General features: G+C 36.2%; 3 protein-coding genes across 6 annotated transcripts; 1 reads left to right on the top strand and 2 right to left on the bottom strand.

The window, feature by feature from the left end:
- Positions 1 to 342: 342 nt before the first annotated feature.
- LOC132622643 (ethylene-responsive transcription factor ERF011-like) lies at positions 343 to 2681 on the bottom strand. 2 transcript variants are annotated; one of them, XM_060337287.1, is made up of 2 exons: positions 1461 to 2681; positions 343 to 897 (listed from the first exon to the last, which is right to left on the bottom strand). In XM_060337287.1, exon 1 carries the CDS (start codon positions 1986 to 1988, stop codon positions 1464 to 1466), a length of 525 nt encoding a protein of 174 aa, XP_060193270.1. In that variant the 5' UTR covers positions 1989 to 2681; the 3' UTR covers positions 343 to 897; positions 1461 to 1463. The 2 variants fall into 2 exon arrangements, with proteins under 2 accessions (XP_060193270.1, XP_060193271.1); XM_060337288.1 differs by lacking the exon at positions 343 to 897 and having other exon boundaries at positions 1176 to 2025; positions 2400 to 2681.
- A 4061-nt stretch (positions 2682 to 6742) lies between these two features.
- Positions 6743 to 20523, bottom strand: LOC132621828 (uncharacterized). Of its 3 annotated transcripts, none has more exons than XM_060336275.1 (10): positions 20031 to 20520; positions 18456 to 18518; positions 10168 to 10252; positions 10013 to 10081; positions 9689 to 9764; positions 9430 to 9478; positions 8472 to 8554; positions 8318 to 8387; positions 7114 to 7196; positions 6743 to 7002 (listed from the first exon to the last, which is right to left on the bottom strand). In XM_060336275.1, the coding sequence occupies exons 1-10, from the start codon at positions 20367 to 20369 to the stop codon at positions 6957 to 6959; spliced, it is 963 nt and encodes a 320-aa protein (XP_060192258.1). In that variant the 5' UTR covers positions 20370 to 20520; the 3' UTR covers positions 6743 to 6956. The 3 variants fall into 3 exon arrangements, with proteins under 3 accessions (XP_060192258.1, XP_060192259.1, XP_060192260.1); XM_060336276.1 differs by having other exon boundaries at positions 9689 to 9761; positions 20031 to 20519; XM_060336277.1 differs by lacking the exon at positions 18456 to 18518 and having other exon boundaries at positions 20031 to 20523.
- Positions 20524 to 22881: 2358 nt separating this feature from the next.
- LOC132621726 (SUMO-conjugating enzyme SCE1-like) lies at positions 22882 to 27031 on the top strand. The gene is made up of 5 exons (XM_060336096.1): positions 22882 to 23175; positions 23284 to 23367; positions 25409 to 25561; positions 25653 to 25766; positions 26742 to 27031. The coding sequence occupies exons 1-5, from the start codon at positions 23107 to 23109 to the stop codon at positions 26802 to 26804; spliced, it is 483 nt and encodes a 160-aa protein (XP_060192079.1). The 5' UTR covers positions 22882 to 23106; the 3' UTR covers positions 26805 to 27031.
- Positions 27032 to 27554: the final 523 nt, after the last annotated feature.

Here is a 27554-nt window from a genome sequence, read left to right as displayed (position 1 = left end):
TAGCGTTTTTTGTGTCAATTGTCTCCTAATTCTTCATGCGGACCCCACCTTAATTTTTTATTATTATTTTAATTAACTATATTAGAAGAGAATATATTTTTTTGGTAACTTATTTTGTGAAAATAGTATTTTATATTTTCTATCAGTTCTCCAATTGATTTTTAAATAATAATGAATTTCTTTTTTTCATGAATGAATGAAATATATGTGGATTGATACTAATGCATGTATTGAGTTTTATTGATTCAACAATCCAAAAAGTTAATTATTTTCTCCCTATCTCCACTTAATCTATGAAAAGATTATTTTAAATTTATTATTATACAGCACAAAGCACAGACAAGTTCACTAATAGATTGAATTTGTATTTACCGTACCCAAAGAACAATACAGTCAGTTTGATTCCTTACTAATGAACCATGACCACAAAGTTATTTATACCGAACATTGAACTTCAACCCCTGCTACTACAAGTAACTGCAAAATGCAAAATCAAACATAGGAGTACTTAAAAAAGATGATATCTACGTTTTAATGAACATAATTATCCAAATTACCCGATATTTATACTCGTAGAAGAAAAAATTATATATGAGGAAATAATTGAAGCGGGCATAATTCGACCCCATAGGAGCACTTCATTTTTTGTTCACAGTTAGCAAACACAAAATCACATACTATTGACCATTATCCACTTGCACCAAACTCGAGCCATTGTAGGGCCTTTGTTGTTCCCTCACCCTCACCCCTCTAGGCGGCCCTCCCCAAGTGGCCGCGGCCACTTCCCACTTGGATCCGCTGGTCTATTTTTTTACCAGTTCAGTACTAGTGCGACCAGATAGTACAATGATCTATCAGACATGTCTTTCTCCCATCCACTGTTCATGATATCAACCACTACAAAAAAAAACGAAATTAACAAATAAAGAATTGACTACAAATAGTAGTAGTAACAATTTAACCCCTCCCAAATACCCTTTTCTGTCGCCGCCACACACGCTCACCTCACTCCTCAATCATCATTCATCATTTTCTTCTCCAAATAAACAATTGGTTAAGTCTTTAACATGACCAATATGCATAATCCATCATTCACACTACCATTTGTTTCCCCCACCACCACTAAGGCCCCCAACCAAGCAACGTACGAATTGAATTGCGATTAGACAAAATAATAACACAACACAAATACCCTTTACATGTTACAACAACATCAAAACTGTTGAGCTGATAATTTTATCTTAAAAATAAAAGAAAAGAGGTGATAGTTTTTAAGAATATAACAATCCTAGGCTACCAGCTAGGAGTCGATACAACCTGGAGCGGCGCTTGTATTCTTACCAAAGCACCTCCTCTTCCCCCAACAAAAATCCAAAATTGAAAAGACAAAAAAATTACACTAGCATACATACTACTAATACTACTATTATCAGTAATATCGATAGTAACTAAAATATTACCAATCACCAGTAATCCAATTCTGGATCTTCAGGCTCGGGCTTCAAGTTTAAATCGGGCTTTTCTTGAAACCAACAAGGCTTCAATTCTGACGGGCTTGAAGTCTCACAGTGCACCTTTTCTTGTGGACTATCGTGGTCGTGGCCGTGGTCATGATGATGTGTTGCAAGTGAGTTCTGTACAGCATCAACTTGTGCACCAACTTCTATAGCTTTTTTACGAATTGAAGCAGCAGACAAATCATTAAGCCCACCATCAGAACCAACCAAAAACTCAGGAAAATTCAAACGGGCCGAAGGCCCTCTTAGATAATAAACCGCCGTATCATAAGCTCGAGCAGCTGCTACAGGTGTTGAATAAGAGCCCAACCAAATTCTTGAACGCTTGTTTGGCTCTCTAATTTCTGCAACCCACTTTCCCCACTTCCTCATACGTATCCCTTTGTAACGCCTTTCGTTTTTTCTCTTAACACCACAACAACCCCCTGAACTTGCAGCAACTCCACTTTGACCCCCAGCACCTACATCCATCTTCCTGTTGTCGTCCTTATCTTTCTTTCTCTCTTAACTGTATACAATTATGTGAAATTACAGGGGCTTAATTACAAAATTTTTGCTTCCCTGTAATCTAGAGCTAAACTGGGAGGAATAACAGAGAGAGAAAGAATACCCATGAAAAGGCAAAAGCTGGAAGTGAAGAAAAAAGGTTATTGTGGTGTAGCGGTTCTGGCTACTCTACCCTGATTTTCTTAAAAGGATTTTTTTTTTTATAATTCTAATAAAAGACTCCTTATAAAAAAAAATGAAAAATAAATATCTTAAAAGCACCGACACAATCAATCTTCTTTTCTCTCTCTCTCTCTCTCCACAATAATAATACCAGTAACTTGCTGGATGAGTATAAATATTAAGTTTTCTATAGGCCCCTTAGCTTGCTCGTACCTCATAAAATATGGTGATTGTTGTTCCATCCGCCATCTTAAAAGCTCCCTAAAATCCTCATAATCCCATCTATAGCTATAGATGTAGGTGTAAATATATACCTTTTTTTTCACTTTTTCTCACTTGGGTTTTCTCTTTGTTTTTGGAATCAAAATTGCAAAATTGGCTGTTTTTATGATGGAGTTGGCGTATTATGTGAGCTAAGGGAAATTTAGGGGGAATTCAATAATGGAAAAGCAGTTGTCATTTGGCTCAGGGGTGACGACAGAGAAATGGATTTTCTAAAGTATATAAAAGATGATTACAATAATTCAATGAGATTATTAATTTTATATTAATTATGGTTAGGAATTACTCCATCCGTCCAAATTTATATGATATGGTTTGACTGGACATTAAATTTAAGAAAGAAAGATTTTTAAAATTTATGATTTAAAATAAGCGTTAAATATTTGTGTGATCGTAAATTATTTTTAAATATAAAAATATATCTTGAACAGATTAAAAAGAAAATGTCTCACATAAATTGACCAAAAGGAAGAAATATTTTTGTTTGTTTGTGAATAGTCGGAATAGGAATTTATGTTTTTGGGTAATTTAGGGAATTTAAAAAACTGTGGTGGGAGAGTTAGGTCGGTGGTCGGTGGATGGAATTGATAATGTCGTGATTTGGACTTCCAAAAATACCCCTCTCCAAGCAAATAACGATATTTGGTGAAATGACAGTGTTGCCCTTATCCACATCATTTTGGCGCCTTATTGGTGTGGTCGGAGATTCCCATGCTTCTAAGTTTAATCATGTGTGTACTGTGTACTACCACCCTGTCTCCCATTTGGTTCCAGGGGAAAGAAATTGCTACCTCTTGTACTTTGTCTTCAATTTTCTATCCATATGGTCTAAAATATGCCCCCATATACACTTGGTTTTTTTTTTTTTTAATTGATTGTATTAGTATAATTAATTACGATATAATAAAATCTCACATAAAAGAATGACAAAATATTTCTCCACATAATTGATGCAGTATTTAATTGGTTGCTTAGTTATAAAAATAATCTTCATATAATTTATGCAACATTTGATTAATGGTTTTAAATAATTAGAAGACGTGTATATGCAATATAAGATTTAAAACTATTTTTCGTATAATGATCACTTCATTATTAATCACAACATAATAATTCTTGTAACATTATCACCACGTCATATTATTTTCATTATTATTCTTTGCATACATAATATAATTTTGCATTATATATAATCCTTGCATAGCTAATTTATTGATCAAACGGTCTCCTAAAAATAGAATAGAAACTTTAGAATGATAATATGCATGTCACTGGTGCAAGTATGCACTGTATATCTTCGACAAAATATATATAGAGTTAAAAAAATTAAAGAAAGGAAAACTTAGTTATCTGCTGTAATTTTTTTCCCTTCCGTTTGCATTAATTGAAACAAACGAATAGTTACTCTATTAACTTAACATTCTTAATTCCTCTTTTTGGTATAGTATCATTAAGTTAAGTAAAGTTATAGAACAGTCTATTAATGGTCACCCTTCTTTGAGCGCAAGGAAGACGTCGGCCTGGCATCTTCTCTAATCCCTATTCCCCTTTCAAGCTTCGACTTAAAATAAAAGAGTTTAAATTATATTCCATCAGAAATTTTTATGTTATCAGCTTACATTTACTTATCAATTTGTCTTAGTTTTTGAGATAATAGATTTTACGTCTTAAGAAAGCTTACTTGTAAATATCAATTAAAAATCTAATATTTACATTAAGGTTATATATAACTTAAATTCAAAATAAAATATGTTTGTGTACATAATATAAACTAAAAATTTACACTTATTTTCACAAACCAATCGTGAATGATATAGTGATAGTTGCACGTGCTAAAGTCTTGAATCCAACTCTAATATAGTGAGAACGAAGTCCGCGGTAACTCCTTGGGATAATCCAACCTCCGATCCATTCACTCTCTTTGTTAATGTGGTGTCCGGCAATCTCGCAAGACATATTCCTGATTGGAAATTTATGAATTTTTAGTGTGATCTCAAGTTAATATACAATAAAAATTGCGTTCCTGATAAAATATTTATGGATATTTAGTTAATTTTTTTTTTATATATATATAGGGTTTGTACAAAAGTTACTAGGTTCTTGCGAACCCACACGATATGTGCTAGGTAGATCTGCCACTACGTAACTCGACTAATTCCATTAGATATTTGTTATTTCTCGTCGTGAGCACATTTATTAAGTAACTCTACTTAGGGGCAGAGCCAGTAAGGGGCTACGGGGTTCATCCAAACCGAGGGGCTACGGGGTTTATCCAAACCCCCTTCGGTGAAAAATTACACTGTACATATATATACAAGGTTAGAATTATTATTTTTATATAAATATAATAGATGTTGCACCCCTTGATTTTTTTCGTGTGTTCACTTTTTTATATTTTTTACCCTTGTAGTAAAAAACCCGACTCCCACCACTGACTCTACCCATCAAAACTTGAACAAATAAAAAAAATTACTACAGTAATATAATTTTTTATACCTCTACTAGGATTTGATACGGTTTACTCTGTTCTGCTGTTTTGTTTTGAAGTGAATGTCTCATTCACTAGCTCCAACGGCCCTACCTTTTGTTAAATTGTTTCTCCTTTCGAGAGTTTTATGCAAATACATTTAAAAAAATACTGTGTAATCACGAGCAAAGTTAATACCACTCAGAGTCTATTAAAATTCGAGCATTCGATAAAGTGACTCTCTCATCTAGCATCTCTCAATTTATATCATCAATACTACTTATGATCCACCTAACTAGGGATGAAGGTTAAAAAGCATGCTCATTGCTCACATGCAACAAGGACTGAAACAAGAAAAGAGATGGCGTGAAAAAAGAAGTCAAATTCGCCAATAAATTGTCCAGAAAGAAACAATCGGATTAAAAGGCAATAAAGTAAGTAGTGCTACCAAATAAAATAAGGGCAAAAGGACAGCTAAAGTTACGGGGGCACTGCTCTCAGCAGAAACCTATCATCTAATGACAACTATAAAGATATGCGAAATGCATTATGTGTGGCTATTTGACTTTAATGTACTCTCATCAACTTTCTCCTGCCTATAAGTCAAAAGATGATTAGTATTGATAGTAATAAATAGGATTTGGACATGGCAAATGATTGAGGGGGTTAGTTGTATTTGGTCGTGTGGCTTTGAAACCAGTCACCGCAATGAGTGCGAAAACATTTTCTACAAGTCAAGTACTAGTAAGAATTATTGAATTAAGAGTATTTCATAAGCAGAGTTACAGATAGGACTTCATATAATATTCCTTGCATCAAATTTACTAATCTGATACTATTTACCAATGCCCAGTAATTATAATCAAGTTGTGATTCACTAGTTATTTAAGATGCTCCTCAAATTTTAAAAAAAATTAAAGTTTATTAGTATTCCTAAGTCCTAACCCCCACTTATGTCACCATTTAATATTTTTTGACCCACTACTAGCCAAACCACGTGGGCACTAGGCCTGACATGACAAATGAGAAAAACTATAAATATTTATCGAGGAGCATTGGGGGTAATATTTTGACTTCTGTGAATGTAAAACAATAAAATAGAGAACAAACTGTTACTGGGCCTAGACAACTTTTTTATAATGCTTGAATGCATCAGATTTTGGAAAAAATGAAAAATATGTTGAGACAACCCAAAAGGAAAATAAAGACCAGCATGTTGAAAAGAAAGGCGTATAAAATACTCAGTCACTGCCAAAGGATAAAATATTACAGCAGCCCCGAGTTCATTAGGTTACAGAGTCAAACAGCCGTTAGGGAAACAATGGAAATGCAGATATACTATCATATACATACAGTACGAATATTGAAGGGGTGGAAGAAAAAAATCCAAAAAAGAAGACTGTGAGGATGGTTTTCTGGAAGGGAACGGCTGGAAAGTGCTATATGCAGCCTGATTAGTTAGTCACAAAATACATAGCTAGAATTATATGGAACCCGTTTGGAAAGCCACCTTGTAATTTAATTTGGGTATAATTTATGATTACACAATTTTGGATTGTTTGTTTGGTCAAGTAATTACTTAATCAGCATGAAACTGAGTGTAATTGTAGGTGAGAATTGCAAGTAGTTTATGGTGTAATTACCATTAAAGTGGAAATGACTTGTCCTTCTCAGTTGATGCGACATTTGAGAAGGGAAAGCAATTTCGAAGCACAAAATTCTAAGGGTACAAACCTATGAAATTAAGTCTGCAAATGACTAATGCTCCTTAGTTGCTGAGACAATAGAAAAGGGGAGAACCCGCAGCAAAAGGAAAAAAAGAACTAGCACATTTTACGTTAGACAAAGGAAACATATCTGTGGTTCACTGTAGCGACCTCCAAACTAAAGGCAAAATTGAAGAACATTACATGTGAACAAGTGATAACTTAACCTATTCTCAATACACAACCAAGCAAATGATACATTGTTATTTGTTAATGGCATTGCTCCACCGGATCTTTACTGTGGTCCATAAGCATTTACCTCGACTTCTTACTTCGCATTCCCATCCGTGATTTTGCATATCTAAAATTTTCATTAAGAAAAACAATAATGCAAAAAGCACAACAAATCAAAGAGAATAAAGGGTTGGGGTTCAGTCAAAGCAAAAGATTGACAGGATTTGAGAAAGGATACTCCAGTCGCATGCCCTCTCCAGAGGAAGAGTAAAGAATTTTCCCTTGAAGATGACTCAGTGCCTCAGTTGAGCTAGCAGTGTCCTGGAAATATGGCTTGTATGTATTAATATCAAAATTGACCTCTGTTTATTCGAGTATTAAGGTGAACTTGATATGCAGCAGATTATTCAGACCTTGATAGGTAAGTCACTACTTTCAATAGCTCAATGAAACAGGGGGCAATGAATCAAAAGAGAAGAAAGAAAATGTTGTTTGTATAGGGATAAAGATGCACTTACAAAAGATAAAAGACATCTTACCATTATCAGCAAAAAAAAAAAAAAAAAAAAAAAAAGGAAAGATAAAGGAATGCAGAAGACGTGTGGGAATGGATTGAACAACTGCCACTGCAGAAGACGAGAGTTAATAATAGCATCCACGGTGGCATACCTCCATTAAAAGTTGACGGGCTTGAATGGGAAATCAAGAAGATGCTTATCATGGAAGAAGTGTCCAAAGATGAGCCCAAGAAGATGTTTATCGTGGAAGAAGAGCCCAATAATTATGGCGACAAGTGGACTTGGATGTGATATTCGTCCTTATTCTATCACTTTTCCTTATTTTATTATGGAGGAATTTTGGTATTATTTTTACATGCTTTCCTAGTTAGGTTTTAGTGGAGTACTTATTATTTCCATAAAAGTAGGATTCGAATCTCATGCTATTTGGGATAGGTTTCTCCTATATATATATATATAGGGGTGGATTTTGTTATTTTTTATTAGACAAATATTATTATTATTGAGAGTTTCTCTTCTTTACACCTTTGTGTGTGGCTACTTTGGATTTATCTTGCAATCTTATAAAAACGATTCTTTTAAGAGGTAAGATTAATTCGTACTTGATATTTTTGGTTCTTATTCGTAAATTAAAGAAGGTAATTAGTCTTATACTAATTATTGTCTCTAATTTCTTCGAATAGGGGTCTAGATCACCTTTTGATATAAGTTCTTGAATTGACTATTAGTATCGTAATTAGTTTTAATCGGCTAAATTTGAATACTAAGATCAATTAGGGTTCTTATCACTTAATCTTGAAATTTGGGGATGTTATTCTTGAGTTTTGCATATCTTTAGATTTCGTCTTTAATCTTTGTATTTTCACTTCCGCATTATTTTCTTGTTTTTATTCAAGTAACCTGATTCTTATCAGTTAACTTTACCTGAAAGTCGACAAACGCAACAGGAGCTCCATATGTACTTTGCATCTTCAACTTTAAAAATCCCCGACATCTGAAAATGTCAAAGAAAGCACAGTAACCACATAGTACACCAAATATTTTAGTGGTTAGAACTAAAAATGAAGCTTATCAAAACCTTGAAAATACTTGAATCAGCTCTTGCTCGGTACAACTTTGGCCCAGATTAGCAACGAAGAGTGTTGGACATGGATCAGCTGCCTGTGATATTTAAGGTCATGAATGATTTATCACATTAACAAAAAAGAAAGTTTGGAGCCAAAGACTGGGAGACAAATTAAAATGTCAAGTTTTAAAATTTTAGAATAAAGCTCCAGGACTCAAAATGGAAGCACCACCACTAGTTCTCAGAAGTATCACAAGATCTGGTTAAAAGTATAGTCCTTGAATGTGACATGAGATTACCAAGCAACCAATTGAGTGCATTTGAAGCACCAAGTTGAGACTTCAGAAAGAAATAAAGTTTTACTCTAAACATCCTAGTTGTCAGCCAAGAAGCAATCTCTTATATGGCCCCACAAAGGAGAATATTTCTATAAAATGATTTAGACCTTTGATGCACTTCCAAACGTTAGCTTCCTCAAAGGGATGGACCATGCTTTGCATTCACCAGAGGGATTCCACGAGATAAATCATACAGAGATGGACAACATATAATTTATAAAGCTGCAATGTTTTGTATGTACACCAGAGAATTTGGAAAGCTGTAGAAAGTGGTTCAATCTTAATGTTATGATGTACTTTATGACATTAAGAATCATTTAAAAGCATGAGTAAAACCTAAATATCAAAGGCCCATACAGATTAATTAATGGTACAACACCCCCAGTTTACACATGTTGATTATTTTATCTATCACTGGATTCAACAAGGATTTCAAACACATGGTTGATATGTAACTCAACAGAGCCATAAGAAAATCTAGATTTCAAAGGAATATGCCTAAAAATCGGCAAAATATTTTCCAGATAAATGCTGAAATTATATATCAAACTAACAGAACAACCAACCAAATTAGCATCAATCCAGCCGCATTCAGAAGAAAAAAATGATGGATCATGTATCAGACACCTTACCGTTTTAGAAGCAGCTTGATTCCCAACTCTACCATCAAGCTTTCCCAGACTAAATCACCAAACAAAAATAAACATACAATTTAGAATAGGAATCATACACATACTAAGATTCAATACCCTAACTTCACGTAACAGGGAATAGAGAAACTATTTCTATTTGGCACTCGACCTTTCAGCTAGAAGTACAAGTACTTGGAGCATTCTTAGTCAGAAGGAATCAATTGGAGTAACAAAAGTGTGCTTAAGTAGTGCAGATGACCTTTGTGTAGGTGGATAACCAATCGTGTTGTAAGCAGAATTACCCATTCCAGGCATGTGAATGCTGCCAAAACCTGCTAGTGCCCAAGCGTGCAAAACATGTGCAAAGTGAGCATTTAGATAAAGTGCTTTGCAGTGACTGACGAGCAGTTACATCCTTAAATGACATCAAATTAGTTAAATGTGACCGGCAAAAAAGCATCACATAAGCAAATTGGTTCATATGTAAATGTCATTATGGCCAACAAGCTTTCAGATTTACATGCACATACCCTACTAATCCAAAGGAAGAGAGTGTAATATGCAATAGAGGCAGATATTATACCAGAACCACTGTCTTTAGAAATAGCAGCAGAACCTTTAATCCTCTTCTCTGATACAGGCCTCCCATCATCTGTGGTTTAAATCACACAAATTTGTGTCCTGAGGAGAATTAATTCCAGTAATCTAACAACCAAAAAAAATTCATTAGAAACAGACCTGGCCGTAACCTCTTCGACCTTGAATTTGATTTAGCAAGCTCAATGTACAATTTGGAGTCCTTCTCAAAGTCAAAAACCATTCCCTGGACACACATTGGGAAACAAAGCAATTAGACTCCTTGGACTGTGTATGCCTTTCCAACATCATTATCTATTTTGTTTATTAACAAACTCATGACCAAATACTCAATCGGATGTGAATGAAGGAAGAAATTTGTGCCTATTTATTTTGATGTCTAATAAAAAATCGTCACCAAAAATGGAATAGAACTATGCACTAACTCTCATTCTTTCCAGTTGTTTTCCATGTTTTAGGCAAGGACAAGCTACACATCTAACACGAGAACTAGCTCTCTAAAACATAGAGTATTACTGGTCAAGTGCAAAATAAGATTACATTAGATGCCATCAACTCTCAGACTAAACTATATTCATTTTTTAGATCAGGGGCAAACATCTTCAACATTCTTCAAGCCATTTTCCTTTCAAGTTTGGATTGTCCTCAGCCAGGACAGTATTGCTAAGCCTCCAATCTAAGAAACAAAAGACAAGTATGGTCATTTTTCTTCTCTTAAGCCTGTGTTCATCTTTTGTATAAGTTAATATGCGCTCATGATTAGGAGCCTTTTGGACATGGTTTGAAACCATGAGATGAAACCATGTTTGGACGTGCAATTTGGATTTCTTTTTGGTGAAGTAATTAAAATGTATTAGAATGGCATCAAGAAGATGCAGAGGTTACAACTAAGCATAGAGCTGCTTCAAACAAGAATTAACATGAAGCTAGCTGAGCAAAAATCTGTAAACCAGTCAAAAGATCCAAAAAGATATCCCCTAAGACCCTACTGTGCTAGAGTTAGGGAGCTAACAAAATCCAAAAAATTATCCACACTGTTTACAGGGGAGAAAAAGTGCCAACTGAAAAGAGTAACTAAACATCTAGCCTTAATGAAACTTATGGAAGTTGATATTCCATCAAAACATCTGCAGTTTCTCTCTTTCCAAATACTCCAAAAGATTGCTGCTGGGATAATCCTCCAGATCCTTTTGATGGTCTTGTCAACTCTCCAGCATATCCAGCTAACATAAGCATCTTTGATGGAAAAGGGCATCACCCATTGGAGGCCAAACAAAGAGAAGAAGAAATGCCATATGTTAGCTGTTATGGGGCAATGCAAAAAAAGATGATTGACACTCTCATTGTCTTGTTTGCAGAAAAAACATCTATTGATGAGAATGATGCCCCTTTTCCTGAGATTGTCTTGAGTAAGGCAAGCCTTATGAAGGGCTGTCCAGGTAAAACAGGAGACCCTAAGAGGTTGTCTTGTCCTCCAAATATGTTTCCAGGGAAAATCTTCAAGGATGCCATTCTGAGCACACCCAAACTTGTAACTTTCTTTCACAGTGTAGACCCCTTGCTTGGTGCTGCCCCAAAGTAATCTATCTGAGATTTGTGTATCTAAGTTGCATTCTTCAAGTGTCTGTAGTAGAAGAAGAAGTTCATTAATTTCCCAATCATTCACGTTCCTTCTGAAGATTGGGCTCCAAGCATTGTCAACTCTGTATTGTGCAACTGTTGCTTCCTTGTTGGTAGCTATCTGGAACAGCCTAGGAAAGGATTCCTTCAGAGTAGTGTCCCTAATCCATTTGTCTAACCAGAATCTTATCTTGATTCCATTACCAGCTTTGAAAAAGACTTTCTGGAAAAAATCATCCTGAAAACTGCTAATGTGTTTCCAAACTCCTACACCATGAGGGTCAGTACTCTTCTTTGGGCTCCAATGGTCATGAGATCCATGCTTTGCTTTGATGATGTCCCTCCAATACCCTGCCTCATTCTGCCCATATCTCCAAAGCCACTTCATAAACAAACTTTTGCTATGCAGCTTTAGGTCTCTAATTCCCAACCCCTCTTGAGCCTTGGGTAGAATAACTTTCTGCCATTTCACCAGAGAGAACTTATGAGTTTGGCTGTTACCTTCCCACAAGAATTTTCTCCTTAACCTGTCTATCTGCTTCAGGGCTGAACCTGGCAAAGTGTTACACCTCGGAAATTTTTCCGTACTTGTGTGATGAGTAGAACAATGAAGGACTTGAGTGTATGGTGTTTTACTAAGTCGAGAATGGCTAATTTTGCATTTTTGGAAATAATAAAGTTGCAGAAAAAAATTTCACCCAGTGGTCGTATATGACACTATACGGCCCGTAAAGTGATTTACGGACCGTATAGTGCAATCGTCTTTCATTACGTCAAAAATCTCAAGATTCTGTTAAGTGTTGAAATGGTTAAAGACGACCCAGTTTACGGCCCGTAAACTGGTTTACGGACCGTAAACCAGGTCGTAAACTGCCATGTCCCTCAGCCAAGACTTCCTGTAAATGGTGAAAATGATTAAAAACGACTTGGAGGACGGCCCGTAAACTGGTTTACGACCGTAAACCTCAGTCGTAAAGTGCCATGACACTCAGCCAAACCTTCTGTTCTTGAATTGCTTAAACACGATCATGGAAGACGGACCGTAAACCACAATACGGTCCGTAAACTGCAATTTACGACCACTGTTCACCCGACGAGAAATCATTAAACATCAGCTTTTGAGTTATTAAAAGGAACTTAGGCCTCATTTTATTTCATTCTTCATTCATACAACTCAAGAACACTCTAGAACTCTCCAAATACTTCCTCCATAAGAATCCAAGAGAATCAAGGAAAAAGCTAAAGATCAACAACACAAAACCTATGAAATCAAGTGCAAGAACACATCAAGGGATCATCTAAGTCAAGTAATTCCCAAGAAGGTGAAACTAGGGTTTTGTTTAAGTGAAGAATTTCAACTCAAGGGTTGTTCAACCACTATCCAAGGTAAGTTTCATGATCATTCTATGTTGTTTGAAGTATTGAAAAGCTTAGACATTTGAAATGTAGAAGAACATAGAAATGGACCATTATTGAGTGAATAGTGCCATAAATGAATGATAGTGGGATTGAATTATGAATGTTGAAGTGTTGTGAATACAAATACGTTGTAAATGATGCTTACATCATGAAACAAGCATTAAACGCATGAAAATGCAAGGACGAGTCATAAGGCTAATTATGAGGGAAATTGGAGGAAAATGGTGGATTTTGCTAAATGTACGTAAACGACGATTGTTGATTTCGATATTGTGAGTAATGCTATGAATGTTGGGAGTTAATATAAAACATGGAAAAAATAGTATAAACAAGAGAAGCGCTGTCCGACTTCTCCTAGAATTAGCGACGCGTTCTTGTAGTTAGTATGCTAATGTTGATATGAATTCTTTATGAAGGTAACGACGCGATATTGAAGGAGAACGAGTGAGCGACATCTTAGCTAAACGACCAAGGTATGTGAGGCTAGTCCCTTCTTTCTGATGGCATGAATCTTGTAGCACGAAATTCCTATTCTCTTCATGAGTTCTTATAGCCCGAAAGGCTAAGAGTCTAACTCCTTAATGTCTACATAAGATGAGGAATACGATATGATGATGCTAGTATAATGATGATGTTAATTATCGCTTACACTCACCTTATGTACTAGTTCCTTCAAGGTGAGGCAGAGTATCAATAGTTGTTCCATAATGGAATCGGGGGATCACGACCTTACGTCACCCCGATAGAGTAAAGTTGATCTTGAGCCTTATGCATGTATTACAATGAGATAAGTATTTTATGATGAGTATATTATTATTATGAGCATTTTATGATAAGCATGACATGAGCATTTCACACCGTGCCTAGTTGGCCGGGCAGTCACCGTCAAGGCGGGCAGCTATACGGATACACCATGACCTTCGGGCATGGGCAGACACCACTAGTGGGCGGCATGAGATGGTACCCCGGACGCGGAAGGCCTGGACGCGGGCTAATATTATTGATTATCACACCGTTCCGACATGGACGGGCAGCTTGCATATGATGCATATATGTTATGAGGATGAGTACGAGTAAGATGGCACGCATGATTTCCTTTATGATTATCAGACAGATCCAGATATTTCATGTTGATGTTATCACTATATTGTTGATGTTTTCTTTCATTGTTTATGCTCCTCATACTCAGTACAACATTCATACTGACGTCCTTTCTTCGGACGCTGTGTTCATGCCCACAGGTAGACAGAGAGGAGAGCTTGGCCCAGATCCTCAGTAGCAGTCAACTGGTTGAAAGCACTCCATTGTCCGGAGGTGCTTAGGATTATCCTTTTGGTATATATGTATATTTTGGGCACGACGGAGTCTTGTTCCGTCCATGTATATACAGTATGTTAGTAGAGGCTCGTAGATACGCAGTGTGGGTTAGATGGTCTCACAAGACGTTTTCATATGCATGTATATTATTTTGATGGCCGAAAGGCAATTGTATATAAAGTATTTATGTTTGTTTAATTATGATTTTCCTACAACTGGTATGTAAATTGATAAAAGAGTATTAAATGAGCAAGATAAGTAGTAGAGTGAGCGGTGCTCGGTAACTAGCTCCGGGTACCCGTCGCGGCCCCTAACTGGGTCGTGACACAAAGGAAATAAAGACATAAAATATGTGGGAATACTATCCAATACACTATTGATTAGAGTGAGTCTGCCCCCCATAGATAGGTACTGTAGTTGCCATGTAGCTAGTCGCTTCTCCATCTTTTCAATTACTCCATTCCAAATCACAGTGGATTTGAAGTTAGCACCTAATGGTAGGCCCAGATAAGTGGTGGGGAAAGAGCCTACGTTGCAACTTAGAATATCAGCTAGTTCCTCTAGATTGGGAACCTCATTAACAGGATAAATAATGCTCTTGAGCATGTTGATGTGTAGACCAGAAATGGATTCAAAGACCATAAGAGTAATGTTGAGATTGTTAATTTGTTGACTGTCTGCTCCACAAAAAATCAAGGTGTCATCTGCATGAAGTAGATGAGAAACATTGATTGTGGTAGCAGGGTCTCTACCCACCTGGAATCCTTGAATCCACTGTAGCTCTTTGGCCTTTGCTAGCATTTGAGAGAATCCCTCCATGGCCAAAATAAAGAGGAAAGGGGAGAGTGGGTCTCCCTGCCTTAGCCCTTTTTTAGAAGAGAAAAATCCAACAGGGCTCCTGTTTACTAATACTGAGAATTTCACTGTTGATATGCAAAAAAAGATCCACCTGATCCACCTATCTCCAAACCCCATTTGTTTCAAAATGTTGATCAAGTAAGCCCAATTTAGTTGATCAAAAGCCTTTTCTATGTCCAGTTTACATAGGATCCCAGATTCTCCACTTTTGAATTTCCAGTCTAATACTTCATTTGCAATCATGGAAGCATCAGTGATTTGCCTGTTCTTCATAAATGCACTCTGTTGGCCAGAGATTAGAGAGCACACCACCTTTTTAATCCTCTCAGCTAGGGTCTTTGCCAGTATCTTGTATACACTACCTATAAGACTTATAGGTCTGAAATCTCTTAGCTCCAAAGCTCCTTTCTTCTTTGGGATGAGGGCAATGAAAGAAGCATTACAAGACCTCACCATTTGACAGTTCTGATGAAAAAAGTTGAGTGCTCCCATTATGTCACATTTCATGAAGCTCCATGAACTCTGAAAAAATGCCATGGTAAAGCCATCTGGTCCTGGAGCTTTGTCTGGAGCACATGACTTTAGGGCCTCTAAAACTTCCTGTTCATTGAAGGGTAATTCAAGCACCTCTTTTTCTTCAGCACTGATAGTGGAGAGTCCTTCGAAGACAGCTGAGGGTCTCCATGATTCATTCTCCTGGTACAGCTTCTGATAATAATCAAGAATACCTGCCTTTATCGGCCCCTTATCTTCAATTAAAACATCCCCTATCTTCAATCTGTCAATGCAGTTACCCCTTCTATGTGAGTTGGCCATTCTTTGGAAGAACTTAGTATTCTTATCTCCTTCTCTCAGCCATAAACATCTGGACTTTTGCCTCCATGAGATCTCTTCAACAATGGCAATCTGTTGAATCTCATTTTTCAGATTAACTGACTTCAAATTCTCCTCTGTAGTATGAGGTCTTTGTTCAGCAATCTGGTCTAGCCTTCCCAATTCCACGAGTGCTTTGTGTCTTTGAGAATCAATCTTACCAAAAACCTCTTTGTTCCATTTAGTGATGTTCCTCTTTAGATGTCTAAGTTTCTGGATCAGGACATAGTCAGGAGTGCCCAAAACAATGTACGAATTCCACCAATCTCTTACCATGTCTAAGAATCCATCTGATTGAAGCCACATGTTCTCGAATTTGAAGTAAGAGGGTGAAGCATCCCAGTCCCCAGTTTCCAAGACAATAGGCTTGTGGTCAGAGAACACTCTAGGCAATGGAAACTGTTTAATAGCATTGAACATTTCACTCCATTCGGGTGAGATTAAAAACCTATCAATTCTTGAGGCTTGGATAGGTTCCTCCCCTCTTGATCAGGTGAATTGAGCTCCTTGGAGAGGAGGATCAATCAATTCTAAGTCTTGAATGGTGTCAGAGAAGCCCAACATAGCTCTTGATCTTCTGGTGCAATTTATTCTTTCCTCCTCAAACCTACATACATTGAAATCACCTCCAATTACCCACAAATCAGACCACAAAGCCCTAATAGCTGCTAGTTCAATCCAAAGTTCATCTCTTTCTGCGTTTGTGTGAGGCCCATAAACCCCTGAAAGAACCCATTTAAAATCTTCAGTAAGACTCTCAAATCTGCAAGAAAGGGAAAAGATACCAGCTTCAAAGTCAACACAATTCCATAATCTTTTGTCCCACATTATCAGGATTCCCCCTTTGGTACCAATTGCCTTAAGTTCAGCCCAAGCTATCCACCTATTTCCCCAAATTTGTCTAATTAAAGTAGTGTTCCATTCATCTATTTTGGTTTCCTGTAAACAGATGATGTCTGCCCCCCATTTATGGATAAGAGATTTCAAGGTGCTTCTCTTATTTTTATTGTTAAGCCCCTGCACATTCCAGATGATTGTTTTGACTTTCATCTAGAAAGAACCTTGTGAGACCTGCCCCTTTCCTTCTTTCCACTGCTCTCTTGAAGTCCCCAAGCCAATTTTTTTAGTTCAGCATCTGCTTTGTTCTTCCCTTTCCTAGAATCCCCATTTTTCAACTTTTGCTCTTGCATTTGTAGTTTTCTCCTTAAATCCATTCTAAGAATAATGTCAAAAATTTCATGCTTGAAACCTATTACATTCACCCCTAAAGCCTTGCAAGCTTTCATCATTGTCAATTTCGACCATTTAGAAGTTTCCACCACCACAGGTGTATCAACAATTGGCAACTGCTCACCACCCCAATGCCAAGGAAGTGGTAAGAAACTATTGAAAGAGTGAGCAGTGATACCCGAATCTGACTCCTCACGAGGAGAATCTGAATGAAGGATGGATTCGGTTTTGCATGGTGTGGCGGGCATACTGTACATGTCTGCTTCATCGTCTGCCTCTAATTGTGAAATTGCTCCATCAGAAGGCTCCCAATCTCTAAGTTTGGATGCTTGGATTTCTTAATGCAATTTGGATTTCTTAAGTTGTATTTTTTCTGATAGACATAAAAACCCCACAAGTTGTGAAAACTATCAAAATATTCTCAATTCTTATACAATCTTACCAAATGAGCAAGCCATAGTTCATAACAAAATTAATACACTACTAGAAGGCCTTTCTAAAAAATACAACATCAATTGATCAAACTTTAGTTCAATAAAAAAGAAAATTTAACATGAATAGTAATGTAACTACTCTTTAATATAATCCTCCCACATGGTAGACATAAATAAAGGTTGGTGGGAGTAATTGTTAAAAATATCTACCAACTTATGGATCTTTTTTTTACAAAATATAAACTTATGGGTCAAGTTTTATATTTAAAAATTTTGAAACCATGGTTTGAAACCCCAAATCATGCCTTTTTGGATGATTTGGGATTTCAAACCATGCTTTGAAACCATGAGATGGAATGCATATCCAAACGCTGATTTCATCTCATGGTTTCAAACCATTATTTCAAATCACATGTCCAAACGCCTACTTAGAATGCTCACCCTTCTTTGGTATGATGTCCAAACATATGTCTAGTACTCCAAAATGTGGAAGGCTTACTCGCATTAGTATAAACCCAAATTTAAAAGGATCTTTGTTCGTTTTTCCTAAAAGAGAAAAAGTAACTAGTGGCCCTACGTGGTTACACAAGTATCCAGAACATGGACATTGGACTAGGAAGGAAGCAAATCATTTGTTCAATAACTCACTGAATTAAAAATATCTGAAAATGGCCTTACATTCAGTTCATACATCGCCATAAGTGCTGAATGCTGATCTGCAAAGACGGCAAATGCAAATGGCTGACAGGAACCAAACAATGTGTCAGACGTCCTTAGCAGAACAGTTGTGTCAGACTAACATAACATGAGAAGAGCCAAGACAATAGTGGAAAACAACTGAAAGAAGTTAAACTGTAGATCCCAAATAACCTTTTATGATCAGAAGATGTACAAACATTAAAGTTTGCAAAGCCATAGCCAATATATAGCAATATCACTTCTAATTGTAAAGTAAGCAGATAACCTATTAGGAGAAGGGATTTTATCCTATGAGAAAGCTAACATCTTTGCTGCTCTAAGGTTCATATAAACACCTAATCTAATCTTAACCTCCACCTATACAAACTGAATGTCATACCCGATATTCTTCAATACCCCTACAAGTATACCAAATTTGGAACTTTAGCTGTACTTTCAAGAATTCTAGGTTTCTATGGGCTATGTGAACACACCTTGATTTTGCAATCACTGAAGGCTCATCTATGTTCCTAAAACTATGTGAATGGAAATCCACAACCTGCTATATTCTTGTTAATTCTAACAAAAATATCAAATTTTGAAAGTCTATCCTTGTTACGTTCAACATTTGTTTTCATTTGTGAAGTGCAAACAGCTGAGCCACACAATAATCAGAATAACATCTCAAAAAGCAGAATTTCCACCAGAAGGTCCCCTGGGATCGAAAGCTCTTCCATTGATTTGTTTATCTCTTTTTCTCATAAGTCAACAGTATTGCGCTTGGAATCTCACCAATACTACATAATCATACTCTACAAAAAAAATAAAAATCAACTTGTTGATTCCAACAAATTCACTATCAAACAGTTCTACGTACGTAAACCAAATTAGCTTAATCCCTGAAAAACAAAGCTGAATAAGATTACCCAAAAAATCCCTCAACCTGCTATGATCCTTAATTATCAACAGGTCACTGCAACAATGAGAACTCTGCCACATGAATACTTTGTTTGGATGTTTGTTACATATCGTTTCATTAAATATCATATTGCATTGTGTTGTGTTGTATTGCACTGTATTGTTCTAATGAATACAACATTTGGATAAATTGCATCATTTCTTGTCGTTACATAATGCCACACATAAAGTTGAAGGATAAACTTATGAGAAAAGTAGGGTATAGGATAAAGCTATTATGAAAAAGTAGAATAGGATTATTAGATAAATAAGCAAAGACGAAATGAGAAAGGAAAAAAAAAAAAAAAAGAGGCGTCATAAAAAATAAAAAAGAGGTAATGACGCGGTTACACGAAATCGGTCTTTACATAAAATGAGAATATGAAAACAAACATTGTATTTCAACTAACAATACAATAGATAACAACCATCCAAACAAGGTGGAAGTGTCTATCCCAAATAGTTGGGGGCAGCTATGTCCCTTCCACTAAATAGTTGTGATTGATTATAGAGTATAAATCCTCCATATCCAATTCGCTCTAATTGATCCCAATTAAATGTGTATAGCATTTAAAAAGTATTGTATTCGCACTGCTTGCACCAGTAGAATGTAGATACCTGTAAATTACTAGAAGTTTGGCTACGGAGATGAGAAGATTCATAGCCTGCGAATTCTCGAAAAAGGTTGTAAATTTCACGAGGCTTTACATCCTCTGGTAGCCCTGCAATGAAGAGCGTTCGAACATCGTTGTCCGAATGCTGAGTATAAACAGGGGGTGGGGGTGCATACACCGGGACAGGTGGCTGCTGATGGTACTGTGGAATAGGAAGTGGCTGGACCACCACGGGCGGCGGCGGCGCGTGAAGTGTGGTGCCAGGTGGAGGAGGAGGGACTACTGGTGGTGGTGGAGTTTGATAATAGGGGTACTGATGATAGTATTGGCCTATTTCGTCCATGGAGAATTAACACTACGGGGATTAATCCGTGCCTCGGATTTTGCCCTATATTTTGTGCTCCCTGCTGCTCTACTGATCCCTTGAGTTTATACTATTTCTGCTTTTAGCTCTAATCTTCTAATGTTAGCAATTTTTCATCCAGTGGTCAGTGGTCTAACCTCCCATTTGGCCATTAGTTTTTAAAAAAATTTACCATTCTAACTCAAAGAGTTATTTATGGATAATAATTATCTTTTAATTTAATTACTTTTTATAGCTATAAAAAATTTCAATTTACCCATCATAGTTATATCAAATACATAGAATAATTTCACTGTATCAATCTTTTCCCTCAACCCCTCTCTCCTTGGCCAACCGCTGTCCAACTCCATCGCCACTTTTAACCACACTATCTTCCTCTTCCTTCTGGTTCTTCACCATCGCAGAAGAGAGAGACGGACGAAGACAACAAAAATAGAAGGAGAAAAAGCGAGCAATAGCAGCACAGAAGTTGCCACCGGTCATCTTCTCTGTCGGAACTCTACCGGAGCCCAACCAAATAGCCACCTCTCTCTCTCTCTCTCTCTTCCCTTCTCTCATCTCCACACATCACCACCCTCCGCAAATCACCGCCCACTACCAAACCACTACCCCATTCACCGCGAATCACCCTTAATCACCGTCACCACCCCACCGTCAGATTTAGATTTGAAATCATGAAGTTGCAATCAATCCATTACCGGATTTAATACAATGTATCCTTTATATACCAAATCACGAATTTTTCAGTGTATTTATATACAATGTATGAAATACGATATATCCTTTGAGTGTATTCTTCATTTTTTTAATAGATATATCATTCAATAAGGTCACATTTGCATGATCACCGGTGGAATTGTTGCAGATCTGTATGAATACAGAGTTTTTTTTTTTTAGTAAATACAGTGTATTTTTAAAAGGATTTGAATGTATTCTTCATTTATTTGAGTGTAAATACAGTCAAATACATTCAAAATGATTATTCTTCATTAATTAAAAGGATTTCTGGGTGTAAATACATTCAAATACAGTCGAAAACATTCAACTTTGCGACGCTGGTGGTGACCTTGCTGATCGGAGCTCGAATACATTCAAATACAGCCAAAACATAAGGATATATCAATATATAAAAACACTAAAATACACAGCTCTGTCATGTATTTAAATGCACTAAAATACAATTATTTTGAATACACATGTATTCAGAGAAATTAAAGTTGCATGTATTACAACTGAACAATGTATTCAAATACACGCGAATTGCCTAAATATAGCTACGAACCGTAAATAAGTAAAAGGTAGCTACTATTCAGCTCCTAAAATGTAGTTATTTGTGTAAATGCCCTTTCCAGAGTATTTTGAAAACATTGTTTGATTATAAAACCTGACCGGTGTTTGAAGATAAATTTTTCAAGTTTTAAAAAGTTGTTAAAACTAGTTTTTGTTTTAGTTTTTAACACAAAACTTCAACTTCTTTTCGAGTAAACTATCAAACACAGTTTTAACATTCAAAAATCATTTTTCATCTCATCTTCAAAAAAAATTCTCAAATTTCAGTCAAATTTATGTCCAAATGCTAGCGAAATAACTTGTGTTTTCTCTATCTTAAAATTTTGTTCTTTTAAATTGTTCGAAAATGTTCTCTTCATGAGAAGTTAATTTATTTCTTAAAACTAATAGTGATGACGAATGTTATTCATTTTTTAAGATGCATCATGTATGCAACAAAGGACAGGACAGACAGCAGGTAGAGCATAACTATTCAAGGAGCATATTACGGACTAAATAAGGTAAAGTAAAATATTATCGAATAGGACATTTTAGATTAATCTTTCATCCTTAGGTGATATCGATCACCTTCAATGGAATTAAATAATGTTATATATTGAAAATAAAAAGTATAGCCAAACAATTTGTCATGATGACGACATTTTTGCATACAAAGGTATGATGAGGTGCGAAACAATCTAATGTCTCTCTATCTTACATTGGAAGAATAGGATTAGACAATCCGTCATTCTGATGCCTCGTCACCTTTTTATCATGTGTACCAAATATGCATCAAGTTCTTATACACCAAGTATTTCGTGAATTAAATATGCATGACGAAGGTGAAGATTAGGCGTATTTCACATAACTAATAGACTAAAGATTATAATTATGAGATGAAGATACTCGTACTTTGATAACCAAGTCAAATGTAGTGGGTTGGGCCAAGATTTAGCGAGCCCAACTAAGAAATTTATGATAAGCAAGCTGAATTAAGCAAATAATCACTTTTGTAGTCTTGGTGGCTAAAGTCCCCAGCAGCCATAATAGGCCCAAAAGCAATGGCGACGCACCATTGACGTTTTCCACGTGAACGAACATAGTGGCGTGGTTTTGACGCTAGAAACTAGAAATAAAATATAAAATCGCCCTTATCTTTCCAAATAAAATTAGATCCTTTGACTTCCATCACAATCCATTTTAATAAAAAAGGGCCGGACCTAACAAAAAGACAACAGTTTGATTATCTTTAATCCTATTAGGTAATTCGGTCACAATTTCCTCATATGATCAGCACCGTTCATTCTGCCACTTTACAGCTTTATTACGCCCCCACCAGCAAGACTTAACGTCCTTTCACCCCTTATTCTTTTTATAAAAGGAGTAGCCGAGAGGAATTTGCTCACTGCTCATTTAGTGTTTAATAATCTTAGCAACAAAGACAACAATGTCGGGAGGTATTGCTCGTGGTCGTCTTGCAGAGGAACGCAAAGCTTGGAGAAAGAATCATCCCCATGTTTGATTCCATGACCCTTTTTGTTGTTTTTCAGTTTTCTTGTTTTTAACTTTGTTGAGTTGATTTATAGTTTTTGTGGTTTGTTGTTGTAATGATTTTGGTTGACAGGGTTTTGTTGCTAAGCCGGAGACACTTCCAGATGGGTCAGTTAACCTGATGATTTGGCACTGTACCATCCCTGGTAAAACTGGGGTACGTTTTCATTCTTCCCTTTTCCAGTTTTCCTTATTACTAATTGAAAAGACGGGTGCATTAAGGTGTGTTTGCTATGGAAGAAAATGTTTCCTAGAAAATGTTCTGTGGGTTTCTTACTATTTTCTAGTATTTGCTAAGTAAGCAACAAAATATTATCCCAAAAATATTTATATGTAATCTTCGCGAAATACTATGTGGTGGGATTTTTTTTTTTTTGGGGGGGGGGGGGGTGGGGGGTTGGTGGTCGGATGGTCTAGGGTTGGGGGCGTGGGGTGGGTGGGGAGGAGACAATGAATTTGAAATTCACTTATGGAGTCATTTTCCTCATTTTTAGGGGACTTGTTTTCCTAGAGAATTTTTTTGACTAACCAAATATGGAAAAATTGGAGAGCACCAACCAAGCACACCCTTAATAATATTTGAGAGAATGAGGAAAAACTATGGGAGGCCTTCAGCGATTGATCACTCATTTTATGTGTCTGTTTGTGTTGATGCGTTGTTTGACTTATGGACTCGAAATTGAGCTGTTCTCCTGGTGTAGTTTAGCATTACGCTCATTTAATACCGGCAGAAGTCACACTTTAAAGAGTTAATGTTGAATGACTATTTGCATTTTTTCCGGCGGGTATGAATCGTCTTCCACATCTCTCCACAACATGGAGAAAGAAAGTACAACCTACTCCATTAACAGCATTAGAATTCTGGCTATCTTCTTATGCTTTCTTAAAGTGTTATGCTATGCATAATGTCTTGTTGATGTTGCCTCCTTTTCAAAATTGTGAAAAGGACCTTGAGGGATGTAGATGAGGTCTTTTGAGTTGTTGGTGTTCCTTTTAACTAGGCTTTGCTGTATGTTTTTCCATCCCTTATTTGAAAATCTTGGCATCAATTTCATATCTATGACTTTATCAGTATGTGGTGATGATTTGTCATTCCTTAAAATGGTTAAGATAGCAGAAGGCATATCTCAATAGAAAGCTGTACCTGTTCTCATTAATCGTCTTTTGAACACAAGTGGGAGGCTCTTTAAAAATCACTGCTACCACCTTCAGATGGAGAAAAGCTCTGTAAAACCTCAAGAAAGGGAAGAAAAAGAAATAGAAGACGGAAAACCATTTACAGGATTTCCTTCAACAAAAAAAAACCATTTACAGGATTTCTTTTTCTTCTCTCATATCTCTGAGGGTAAGGGAAATCGTCCTGGCCCCTCTTTTCCCCTAAGAAATAGTTGGATAACTCAATTTTTACACTTTCGTATAGTCATATGAAGTAGAACAGTGCAGTAGCAAGCCTTAGGTTTTATTAGTATAGCAAGCCTTATGTTTTATTAGTATAGGCATAATATTTGAAGTGGTATGCTTTGTATTCTTTACTCCTAAGTGGTAAAAGATTTTCTGGATATAGGAGTGAGTATATAGTGTATACGTAGTGGATGCATAAGCGTCAAACTTTAATGGGTCGTTTGGTTCGAAGATAAGTTATGCCGGCATTATTTCTTATCTACTGTTTTTTTTGGGGTGATAAGATTGGTCTGTTGTATTACAAATAACACATTGCATAATTTCTAAATAGTTCCAAATAGGGTGTATAAGTATAAGAATAATATTGGTAATGCCATGGTTTACTATGTATAAGAATAGTACTGAATAGGGTGTATAAGTAATACTGGTATTAGTTGTACTAGACTTAAATTTGGAACCAAACATTGTGCTAAGATTTTATACCCGCATTATCTACCTAATACACCCTATCAAACGACCCCTAAGTGTAAACATGCAGAGTACATGTATGTTTACATGTACGTTAGGATGGATCAATTGGTTTATGTACAGTGCAAGGTGCAGAGTTGATTTCTCTTATGCTTCTGGTTTCTTCCCCTGCCTCTCTCAGATCAAAGCCATCGTCAGAGCATATAAAGCTTTCTAATCATGTAGCATTATCCTAATTCAGTGAAAGTACTATGCTTGTCTCATTTAGGGGAAATTGTGTTTATCTTTTTGTTATTCTTTGTCCTTAAATGACATTTTAATGCTTGCAGACTGATTGGGACGGTGGTTTTTATCCACTTACAATTCACTTCAGTGAAGATTATCCGAGTAAACCGCCAAAGTGTAAATTCCCACCAGGCTTTTTCCATCCAAATGTCTATCCGTCTGGAACAGTCTGCTTGTCGATCCTGAATGAAGATAGTGTATGTGGGGTTTGCTGTTTCTTTGTCCTATTCTTATGCTTACTGACTGTGCTCAATGTATGATGGCTATTATTTTATTTTTCTTGTTTAGGGATGGAGACCAGCCATCACTGTGAAACAGATACTGGTTGGTATCCAGGACTTGTTAGATCAGCCAAATCCAGCTGATCCTGCCCAAACTGAAGGGTATCATATGTTTATTCAGGTAATTTTGATTCAAAAAAATGTTGATTCTCCACTCTTCCAAATTCACTATCCTACTCTTGATGTTATCCTTAAATTGTGTTTACTTTTCTGTAAGAGAATTTTTTTCATTATAATATGTTAAGATGTACAACTGAACATACTTTCATTTACTTTTGCTGTCTCAATTAATATAACAATCTTTTTATCTTGGAATGTCTCGAAATATTGGGAACCATTCTATTATTTTATACAATTTTCTCAAATCGCAAGAAGTTAAATGTACTTAACTAGTCAAAATTAGTTTTTGATGAAATATTTTTCTGCCAATCCAGCTGTTAACAGGTTTCTTAACATTATTTTCAGCTTTCTCTGATATAATACAAAATTCTTGAGTTTTGTATTTCAATTAACTTAGTGTTGCATAAAATGGGATGAAATTTTATCGAGAAATTCTTCAAGCTGACTACGCATCCCGTTTTCTTTAATAGTTTGAATTATAACTTTTACTTCAGCCCCCTTTTACTAGGATAGGATGAATTTTGACCTTTACCTTAATAACCATAAGAGATTGAATGAAGGAAGTGCTAACTGTCATATCTCTTGCACTATTAGAGTGTGCTTTAGCTTTTATGTCACAATAATGTTCCTGCACATGGAGATTAGAAAGGTACTGGTGGCTTTTGGTGTAGGTTAAAGGCATTAGTGATAGGTATTAGCTTTCATGGACGTCATCATTTGGGAGCTCAAGAATATTTTCTGCTTTCTCTTTCTCGAATTATTTTAGATTCTAATACGTTTTGGAAATGACCGAAAGATTCGTAGTTATCTCATTAGTGGGACAGACAATGTGGTGATAGGATGTTATTAATAATTTACAGGTCCATATTTTTGTGTCTTTTATTGGTCATGCTTGAAACTGTTGAAAGATGTATAAGTTCAGAATAGGAGTTTGATACTCCCTGTTTGACCCACGCTCATGTGCTGATTCCTGCAGGATGCTCTGGAGTACCGAAAGAGGGTGCGACTGCAGTCTAAGCAGTATCCACCTCTTGTTTGAGGAATGTTTGTCTAATATTGTGGTTGCTGGATTGTACGTCGAAGTTTGCTGTCAAGGAATCTGCCAGCTAGTGATGCTGTTTGGTATTTGTTTAAGTGGAGAAGTAAATATTTATAACTACAGGATTTTATATCTGATATTGCCTTTCATTGTTTTCAGAGAGTATATGTGTAGAACAAGCACAACTGCAAATTGTTATCTAAATGGTGGAAATGTGTTGAAAGTTATTTTCTTTTGCAAAAGCTGAATTTCTGTCTCAAATTAACCAAAATTGTTTGCTCCAGGGAATATACTGTGTTTTGAATCCAGCATTAGCTCTGCTCTTTTTGTTATCTTCTTTTGTTGTTGTTCGTCTGACAATGTCAAATACTAACAATTACCAAAGGGAACATTTTTCACTGGCAAAACTGGGGTACGTTTTGATTCCTTTGGGAAGTTTTGACTTTGTCTACGCCAAGTATTACCTTTGATTTCCGTTACTCGTTACAAATATATTATCATTATATATAAGAGGGAATGAGGTTCCTCACAAATTTTTTAATCCTATGGTATTGCTACATGTGACTTTATTTCGACTTTTGCCTGATCTCATTTTTTGGACTCATTATTTATCTTAAGTAAATTTTTATGTGGGCTTACGTAATTGGTGTATATTGAAGGGAAAAGGACATAATTGACCAGTGGGGTGAAACTAATTCCACCCGCTGGCCACAATTCTTCTAAACCCAAATTATACCCACTAAACTAATC

This window comes from Lycium barbarum, chromosome 12 (genome assembly GCF_019175385.1).
Source record: "Lycium barbarum isolate Lr01 chromosome 12, ASM1917538v2, whole genome shotgun sequence".
NCBI lineage: Eukaryota > Viridiplantae > Streptophyta > Magnoliopsida > Solanales > Solanaceae > Lycium > Lycium barbarum.
This window is presented reverse-complemented; position numbering and strand designations above follow the sequence as displayed.